This window comes from Gossypium hirsutum, chromosome A03 (genome assembly GCF_007990345.1).
Source record: "Gossypium hirsutum isolate 1008001.06 chromosome A03, Gossypium_hirsutum_v2.1, whole genome shotgun sequence".
NCBI lineage: Eukaryota > Viridiplantae > Streptophyta > Magnoliopsida > Malvales > Malvaceae > Gossypium > Gossypium hirsutum.
The window spans coordinates 2,687,218-2,697,910 of NC_053426.1; the positions used below are offsets into that span (position 1 = coordinate 2,687,218).

General features: G+C 30.1%; 1 protein-coding gene across 1 annotated transcript; it reads left to right on the forward strand.

Annotated features, from left to right (window-relative positions):
* The first annotated feature begins 8,150 nt into the window (after positions 1–8,150).
* On the forward strand, positions 8,151–10,094 carry LOC107963702 (labd-13Z-ene-9,15,16-triol synthase, chloroplastic). The gene is given in 3 exon segments (XM_016900136.2): positions 8,151–9,181; positions 9,184–9,299; positions 9,377–10,094. Coding segments are annotated over 3 exon segments (1,581 nt in total). The 5' UTR covers positions 8,151–8,352; the 3' UTR covers positions 10,013–10,094.
* Positions 10,095–10,693: the final 599 nt, after the last annotated feature.

A 10,693-nucleotide genomic window follows, 5' to 3' on the forward strand; every position in this document is an offset into this window, starting at 1 on the left:
GTAAGTTATTATGTATTGTGTAAGTTGTAAGTTATTATGTATTATGTAAGTTGTAAGTTATTGTGTATTGTGTAAGTTGTAAGTTAAATGTATTATGTAAGTTGTAAGTTATTATGTATTATGTAAGTAATGTAAGTTAAATGTATTATGTAAGTTGTAAGTTATTATGTATTATTTAATAAAATAATATATAATTTAATAACATTACTAATATAATTATTAATAATATTTAATAAAATAACATTTTATTTTAATAGTCAATTTTAATATTCCACATATTTTTTTATAATTATTAATAATATTTAATAAAATAACATTTTATTTTAATAGTCAATTTTAATATTCCACATATTTTTTTATATTTTATTTTATCTTTTATGATAACATGATAACAAAATTTAATTATAAGGTATACTCTTTAATAAATGGTTTATTTATAACAATCTTTTGGTTACGTAAGATATGTATGATGTAAGTATAGCACTTTTATGCATCTTATTTATAATTATTTAAGTAATAAATTTAAGTAACATATTTAAGTAATAAATTTAAGTAACATATTTAAGTAATAAATTTAAGTAACATATTTAAGTAATAAATTTAAACAAATAAACAGGAAAGAATTAGTATAAAACTTAAATATAACAAAATCCAAAATCCATCATGTACAACGCTATGATATATATTTTGTGTCAAATTAATTAAAAATTTGACTTGAACTTGAAAATAAAATTTTGTGGTATATATATATAACAAAATCCAAAATCCAAAATAGTGTCAAAATCCATCATGTACAACAGGAAAGAATTAGTATAAAACTTAAACATAATAATTCAAAGATCGTTACGATATGATATATATTTTGTAGCTTTTATCAATTCAAAGATCAAAATAAGTTTAAAAAAAATTGACTTCGCATCAATACATATATAACTAATTTGTTTATATTTATCAAAACAACTTTTGTTATACGATAAATAATACTTTAATAGCATATATACGATAAATCGCTGATTTATTTGTATGTAAAAGATTATTAATCATTAACATAAAACCAGTTGCAAATATAAGATCGATAATTTTATAAATTTGAAGTAAAATTGTTAATTTATTGACATAATAGCGAAAATCGATGAATTGTAAACGCTAAACCGATTAAACGATTCGCCCATAATTTATTCAATTACTCACATATATAAAGTTATTTAAGAATTATATTCCAAATTTTAATAGTTTAAAACAATTGTGTTTCGCGAAAAGCAATTCTTAAATTTAAACATCAAATAATGTAATAAGCTGCAAAGTCAAGTGCAAATTTAGCTTAAATGGTAATTAAAACTCCTTTCTAAAAATGAAAAATAATAATTAAACTATACAGCTAAAATATAACCATAAAAAGAAATTAAACAATTTGACTTTTTTTAAGAAAACTAATTAGAGAAACATAGGAATAAATACCTTAAATTTCCTCAATTTCGAAGCAAAAACTGGAAAACCAAGACAGAAATACATTAGTACCGAAAAAACAGAAGTAAGAAACTAAAAAACTTTAAAAAACTAAAGTTTATTTTCACGAAGTTAACTAAACTAAAAAAACTAAAAAAACCTAAATGCATAAATGATTTAAGGCCATATCATATACATTGTCTCTTTTAAACATTATTTATCAGCTTATTACATTATTTAAGAATTACATTAGAAGGGATTTCCCAGTCTAATGGCAAAGCTTATTTTTTCCTTCTCGTTTTGTAAACAGAGTATATTTCAACTAAATCAAGATTCAAATCAGAATATTAAATTTGATTTATTTTAACTTTCGAATGCCTTAGCACAGTTGAACATAAAACAACTGCAATCCCCACAAATGAACAAACCAGACTCTGAAAATAAGAATACATTTGACAGTAGCAACCAAACATTTGACAGCAGGCAAATTGAAAGCTTAATGGTGCACATCCAATTTCTAATATACTTAATGATTAAACTAAATAGAAAGCATACCAAAACAAACATTGAAAATACATTATCACAATAATATTAAACATAATTAAAAGGTCATTGAAATGCATTAGATCACCTGTCTGCCTACCAAATTGTAATGAAACCTAGAAACAAGAAAGAAGAACCAAAACTACAAAAGCATGTACAAAAAATTTCGACCAAATTAGGAACATATTTAACGATTACAGTGAATTTTATATGCTGCGCACTAGAACAATATGCTTTGTTTTGGGTCTGTAATGAAGCACTATAGAGAACTATAGAGAACAATCTGCTCTCTCTTATGCAATAGCTCAGTAAATAGTTAATCGTTTGACTCCTAGTATGCTCGTAAAAGGCAGTAAAGCAAGGAAGCAAGAAAGGACAGTGCGATTACAAGCGATTTCTAAAAAAGAATCCACCGGATTCAGTACCAATCAATGCTGGATCCTCAACTTTCCCCTAACTTCATACTATACATAACAATTTAAAACACTGCAAACCCCGAATCAAACTCAATGAAAAAAACAAATTTTTAATTCATGGAAACCCTAGAAGTCGGGTGGGCAAGAGAACAAACCTCAAAAATGGCGATTCCAAGGCTGTTGATTTCGGGAAAGTAGTGGGGCTACTGATTTCTATTGATTTCGGGATGAAATTCGGGATTTCGGGAGGAATTTTCTCAAACTCTAAAACGTTGGGGGATGTTTTTGCTGCTGGGGAATGAATGACGATCGATCGACCCTCTGCTGGGGAGAAAGGGGGAAATGAAAATCAGAATAAGGGGGAAAACGGAGAAACGACGAAGTTTTCGGTAAAATAAACAAACCTTTGAGGGAACGACGACGTTTCGGCTACAAGAAATAAACACCTGCGGCGTTTTAACAAAAACGCCACTAAATACATAAAAAACGGTCACGTTTTGGTAAACACAAAATAACATTGTTTGCGGCGTTTTAAGATAAGCGCCGCTAAAGTAACATATTTTGCGGCATTTTAACAAAAACGCCACTAAATACATAAAAAAACGGTCACGTTTTGGTAAACACATAATAACATTTTTGTGGCATTTTAAAAGAAGCGCCGCTAAAGTAACATCTTTTGCGGCGTTTTAACAAAAACGCCACTAAATACATAAAAAACGGTCACGTTTTGGTAAACACAAAATAACATTTTTGCGGCGTTTTAATAAAAACGCCACTAAATACATAAAAAAACGGTCACGTTTTGGTAAACACAAAATAACATTCTTGCGGCGTTTTAAGATAAGCGCCGCTAAAGCAAGATCTTTTCCGGCGTTTTAACAAAAACGCCACTAAAAACATAAAAACGATTTCGTTTCGGTCAACACAAAATCCAACAAAACGGCAACGTTTTTATTATAACCCATTGAAATTTTGTGGCGTTTCCAACGCAGCGCCGCTAAAGGCTGACGTTTTCGGCGTTTTACAAAAAACGCCACTAATAAATCCTACACCACGGCAGCGTTTTATTAAAACAGAATCACATTTTGCGGCGTTTTTGACATAGCGCCGCTAAAGGATGATCTTAATTTTAATTACTTCAAGTACTCGTGTCTAAAACTTGTTTCAAACACGTCCACGAACATATGACATTCTAAGAACCCTACAAGTAAGGGTCAAAAAAGCTTGATTAGATAACACTAATCAATCTAAACCCTTAACACATAACCCTTAAATCCCTTAAACCCTAATCCCAAATCATAATCCCTAAACCTAGCCTAGACCCTAAACTCCAACCCGTAAACCTTAAACCCCAACCCCAACCCGTAAACCTTAAACCCCAACTCGTAAACCCTAAACTGTAAACCATAATCACTAAACCCATAATTTGCATAAACCTTAATTAAACCCTAAACTCCGACCCTAAACACTTAAACCATAAAACCTACATAATCCCTAACCCCTAAATCTTATACCTTAAACCATAAACCCTAAACTATAATGATAATTAATTCAATATTTTAAAAATAATACTATCTCTTTTACGATTATATAAGAAACTATTTAATATATAAATTAAAAATAACCATTCCTGTACCCAATAAACTTAATTTAAAATTATTTTAAACAACAGTCTCTTCATTTTTCCCGTTTTTAATAAATATTTTTATTTATTTTTACTTTCAAAATTTCTTGTACGTGTCATTATTTTTTACTAAATAATTTAAAATATTTTAATTAATATTTTCTTAAAAACTAGAGCATTAGCGGCGCTTCTTAAAAAACGCCGCAAAATCCCCAACCAAAGACTCGAAAACTAAGAAAACGATGTCGTTGGGCTTAGGCTTTTTGCGGCGCTTTTACAAAAACGCCACTAAAGCCTCCCAAACTAAGAAAAACGATGTCGTTGGGCTTCAGTTTTTTGTGGCGATTTTTAAAAAATGCCGCTAAAACATTGAGCATTAGCGGCGCTTTCCCGAAAACGCCACCAAAGCCTCGAAAACTAAGAAAATGATGACGTTGGGCTTAGGTCTTTTGCGGCGCTTTTTAAGAAACGCTGCTAAAGCCCTGAGAATTACTTGCGCTTCTCCAAAACGCCACCAAAGCCTCGAAAACTAAGAAAAACGACGTCGTTTGGTTTAGGTTTTTAGCGGCGCTTTTTAAGAAACGCCGCTAATGCTCATTATTAGCGGCGTTTTTGTAAAAGCGCCGGTAATACTGATATTTAGCGGCGTTTTTTTTAATCGCCGCTAATGCTTAATTTTTAGCGGCGTTTGTTGTCCAATCGCCGCTAAAAGCGCCGCTAAAAGTCTGTTCTGGTGTAGTGAAAAGATAATAATTTCATATACATTCAACCATGAATGGAAAATTTAAAACAAATAGTGTGAAAAAAACATCTTAACAACTTTCATTTATTCATTATTAAGCATAATCATGAGCAAAAGCATAATATACAAATAGTAAACTAGATTTTAACCTCAGGCAGCTTGTATTTTGCGTTGTTTTATATGCGCATACATGCTAAAACAAGCAAAATAATTTACATAATGCCATAAAAATTAATGTAAAATAAATTATTAGATTTGCAGAATTAATCTGAAAATTATAAATTAAGATTTACATATAATAAATCAAGATTATCAAGAATGTTAAATTATGCAATTGTAATTAAAGAATTCTAAACAAGAAAATCTTAAAAGATCAAAACCATATTTAATCCAAGATTCATTGTTGAATGGAAATCAAATAAAAAATAACCCTAAAAAGATTGAATCATTATTAACCAAAACCTAAAAAATATTTACAAGAATTTCAAAGATTCAACATAGAAATATCAAATCTATAAGATCTAAAAAATGAATCAATGATCTAAAAAATGAATCAATCCAAAATTAATAAAGAATCAATTCGTTCTCAATGATTCAACATGACAAACCTCGGATGCCACTTGTTAGAATTTTAAATAATATCTAATATAAAATTAGAACTGTAAACTAGGATCTATCATGTCAAATTATCAAGAATAAATAAATAACAGAACTGTATGCGGAAGAGTACCTAAATCCAGGGATTCCTGAAATTTTCTGGATCTCGGGGTTTTGATCTTCCAAATTAGCACATAAGAAATTTAGAGAATATTTGCTCTCTTTTTCTTAATGATGAGATATTAGAAAAAATATCTTGTGTATAATTTGAGAACCATAACCTTAATATTTATAACCTTGGCATATTAGTTCTAATTAAATTCTAATTAGCCCATCATTAATCAGAATTTGATTAGAATTCAATTACTAGAGTATCTACACATATTTGACCCATATTTTATTTAAAAATTAAAACCCAATAAAATTTTAACCAAATTAGATTACTTTTAATTTGGGCTAACCTATCATGATAGTAAATAATAACATATAATTACACTTATTATATATGTGATATCCATATTTTTCAACATAAAAATCCAATAATAATCCATTATTCTATGTGGGCTTCTTCAATCTCTTACGTTGGCTCCAAAGGATATAGGAATGGCAGCACCAAAACAATGGCTTTCCATTGCCGGCACCAACCTGCCCAACACTTCCAGTCATCTTCTTAACTTTATAAATATTTTTGGTTTGTTTTCTTCTGTAGTGATGTCAGTATTGAGGGTTGAAAGGACACAAAATAAGTTAGTATTTTGCAGTACGGCTCTACACTAATAGATTTTTAAGGAGTAGTAAAATGTATTTTAACTCTTATACTGACATTTATATTTAATATAATACTTAAAATGATATTAATATCAATTAATTTAAGATTTAATCGATAACACTTATTAATAATATATTATATTCATCGCGTTACAATTTCGTTGCTTATTTTTGCAAAAGTTAAAAGCTATTTGGTAATACTTTCCAGCCACCTTGTTTGAACTCCAATGTTATTCAAGGTGAAATTTACTTTTTCTTCAAATTTGGTTTGTCATTATTTTCTATCGGGTAGAATTTAACAGCAATTTCTATCTGCGAAAGTTAAAAGCTTAGAAAATAAGATACGTGAATAATACATTCCGGCCAATGTAATTCGAGGAGAAATTTACTTTTTCTTCAAATTTGGTTTGTCATAATTTTCTATCGGGTAGAATTTAACAGCAATTTCTATTTTATCTTTATATATCAACGTTAAGTTAGTAATCGTAACACTAATAATGAAAATATTATTAATAAAATAATATAATTCTGATTAATTTATATTGATTAATAAATTTTTATCCTAAAGAAACTTGAAACCTATCTATTTTGATAAAAAAAAAAGTCTTATTAACACAGTTGTAATTATTTTTTATTTTTTATTAATTACTTGTTATAAAAAAACATGAAACAAATGTATTAGATCTATATATATATATATTTAATATTACTATAAGGTTGATTACAGGGGCAAAATTAGAATTTTTTTTAGGGAGAGCTGAAATTAAATTGTAATTTTTACAATAGAAAAAATTGTAATTTCACTATTTTAATAGGCTATATCTTTAAAATTTTTAAAGAATTAAATCAATTTTTTTATATTTTTAAAAGGGTAAAGTGTAATTTTACCTTTATTAATTTAAAATTTTAAAAAATTTAAAAGGACTATATAAAAAAATCGAGCTGGGGTCGGGCCCTGTCAACCTCCTAGTTTGGCCACTAGTTGATGAGAAGAACATTATTAATAATTATAACTATAAAAGTGTTGAATGACGGGTTAAGCTGCATGTTAGTTGCAACTTAAGAAAACACTAAAAATTAAAAAAAGTAATAGAGAAATAAAAATGATGAATAAAATTAATTGGTTACGTAGTTTAGATCCAATTTTATGTTTATGAGGTCCTATCTACTAAATAATTCATTATAGTCTTAACAACATAAAATATGATTTAAGCTTAAGCTTATTCATGCTTGTTGTAACTTTAATCTCGTAAAATTTTAAAAATGAACTCTTTCTAACAAGAATAAGGTAATTTCTTAAATTTTATTGATAGACATCAAGGCTATATATATATATATTGCTCAATAATAAAGTCAGGAAGTGTCATTTGCTCTAATGGTGGTGGAGGAAGAGAACACTCATTGCCAGCCATTTAGAATGATGAAAGAAAAAAAAAATTCAAAAACCTTATTTAGATACCATGACAAGAATGGGTAATCTCTTAAATTTTATTGATAGAACTCAAGAATATACATATACATCTATACAATAATAGTTACATAGAAATCAAATTATTAAAAGATAATATCTCGTAATAATATACTAACACTTTTTCATTAGTACATTTTCAATGAAAATTTAGTGATTTAATTATACATAGAGAAATAAGTTCATTTATTGAATAATCATACAAAATCTGTAAGCAAATACATTAATACATGTCTTCTTATCAAGGAAAGAGATAAGATAGAGATAAAATAAGAAGAAAGCTTCTTCAATTTTGCTGTAATAAATCTTCTTATTAAGGAAAGAGACGAAATAGAGATTAGGTCTCTTTGTCCGCTTTCTTGCCACTTGAGGAACAAATGATGCAAGAGGAACATCATCATCAACAGCAGCAAAGATATAGGGATCGATTAGAAAATTTTGGGTCAGCATATTTCAATTAATCAACTAAATCAAATTAGTTAGATTAATAATTCACCGAAATATGTTATATAAATATTTTAAATTCACTTTATAAATTCTTGCATAAAATAAAATAAATTAAATTAAATTAAATTAAAAATGAATTGAAAAAAGAAACAAAATAAATCATGGACGCCGATAATTCAATCCTGGTGTGCTGAATGCTATTTTAGTACTATAAATTATGGTCACTTCTTAGTAGGCACTGCACTTACCGGGTAAATCTCAGTGTAAAAATTTCCTGGTTTTCCTCACAAAAGCGAAAAAGATGTTCCAAACAGCTTACAGCTTGCTTTCATGGCTGTTGAATGGTGGCAACCAGAAAGATGGATTCTTACCAGCAGCTTTCCCATTTCTGGTTGCCATGTTGGGGCTTTCACTCTGGTACCTATTTCTAAAGGCAAGGAAACCGATGGCTCCATTACCGCCTGGTCCCCGTGGGTTGCCAGTAGTGGGGTATATTCCATTTCTTGGATTCGATAATCTCCATCTGGTCTTTACGGAGTTGGCCGGAGTTTACGGTCCTATCTACAAACTTTGGCTTGGAAACAAGCTAATCGTCGTAATTAGCTCTCCATCGCTTGTAAAAGAAGTGGTTCGTGACCATGATATAGCCTTTTCAGAGCGAGAACCTCCCATTGCTGCACAGATTATTACCTACGGCTCCAATGATATTGCATTCGACTCTTACAGCAATCCCAGCTGGAAAAACAAGCGCAAAATTCTCGCATCCGATATGCTTAGCAACGCTAATCTTAATATCTGTTATGATCTACGGCGAGAAAAAGTGATGAAAATGGTGGGGGATGTGTATGAAAATGTTGGTAAGCCGATTGATGTCGGTGAATTGGCATTTCGTACGTTAGTCAGTTTGATCGGCAACATGGTGTGGGGAGGCGAAATCCAAGGAGAGCAAAGGACTATCGTGGAGAGTCAGTTCAAAAAGATTTTTGCAGAGATAATGGTGTTATTGGGAAAACCAAACATTTCCGATATTTTTCCATCGATTGCTTGGTTTGACATACAAGGCATTGAGAGGGGAATGAAGAAAATCCGTCAATCGTTCAATGAATTTTTGGATTCAGTGATTGAAGAAAGAATGAAGAAGGAAACGGGTGAACAAAATCTGATGTGTTACAGATGCTCTTGGATTTACATAAGAACCAAGATAGCCCTTCATCACTTACAATGAATCAAATCAAGGGTATCCTAGTAGTAAGTTTCTATGTTTTTAACTATCTTTTTTTTTTCTTCCTTTTATTTGTTTTGGGTGCTAATGTATTTTAAATTAGAACATTGTGGTAGCTGGAACAGATACTACTTCGGGTTCAACAGAGTGGGCAATGTCAGAGCTGATGCAACATCCAGAAATAATGGAGAAAGTGAAGAAAGAATTAAATGATGTCATTGGGGTAAACAACACTGTTGAAGAGTTTCACTTGCCTAATTTAAGATACCTAAATGCAGTGATAAAGGAAACCTTCCGATTACATCCAGTATTGCCGCTCCTTGTTCCCCGATGTTCAGCCCGATCGCTCACTATGGGTGGCTATACCATACCAAAGGGTAGTAGGGTGTTCCTAAATACGTGGTCCATTCACAGGGACCCTAATATTTGGGACAATCCTATGAAATTTCAACCTGAGAGGTTTTTAAATGATCCTGGAAAATTAGATTTCCGTGGAAATGATTTTCGGTATTTACCGTTCGGGTCCGGAAGGAGAAAGTGTCCAGGCATTAACTTGGGGGAGAAGATGTTATCTTTCATATTGGCATCATTGCTGCATTCTTTTGAGTGGAAATTGCCCCAAGGCGAAAAGGTTGACCTTTCTGGTAAATTTGGAATCATTATGGGTAAAAAGAACCCTTTACATCTGATTCCCACACCAAGATTAACTGATCTTGAGCTTTACAAAAGAAAATCGTAAACTATTGATAATTGCCTAATTTCCCTATTTATTAGTTATATTTTTCACCTTATGCTAGTTATGATAATAATTATATTATTTATACTTATGTTTTATCTATTATTAATTTAGGAAATAATTTCAGAAAAAAAAGTTTAAAGTTTATTTTTGGCAAGCTTTACGGTTTAGACTTTCACATACTGCAACTTTAGTATTTTGATCATAACTTGAGGGTACAAACCTCTGTTTTGTACTCATAATATACTGATTTGAAGGAAATTAAAAGATCTAACAAAGACTCTCTTTTTTCAAAAAGGACTCGAAAATTTTATTATTTATGAAAATGACTCGGTTCAAAACTTATAACGAAAATAACCTGTAATCTACAATGTCAGGCGATGCCGACACTCTGATGGTCGGCACCAAAATGCATCATTGTGTACAGGGGCGAAGCCAGAAAATTTTTTTAGGGAGAGCCGGATGAAATTTTAATTTTTTATAGTTTATATATTTATAATTTATAAAGAATTAAATCGAATTTTTATAATTTTAAGGGGGCAAAGTGTAATTATACATTTACTAATTTAAAATTTTTTTAAAAAAATTAAGGACTTAAAATGCAATTTTACATTTTAGGGGGGCCGGGGCCCATGCCAACCCCCTTTTGGCTTCGCCCCTGATTGTGTAATCATTGCTTGCTGA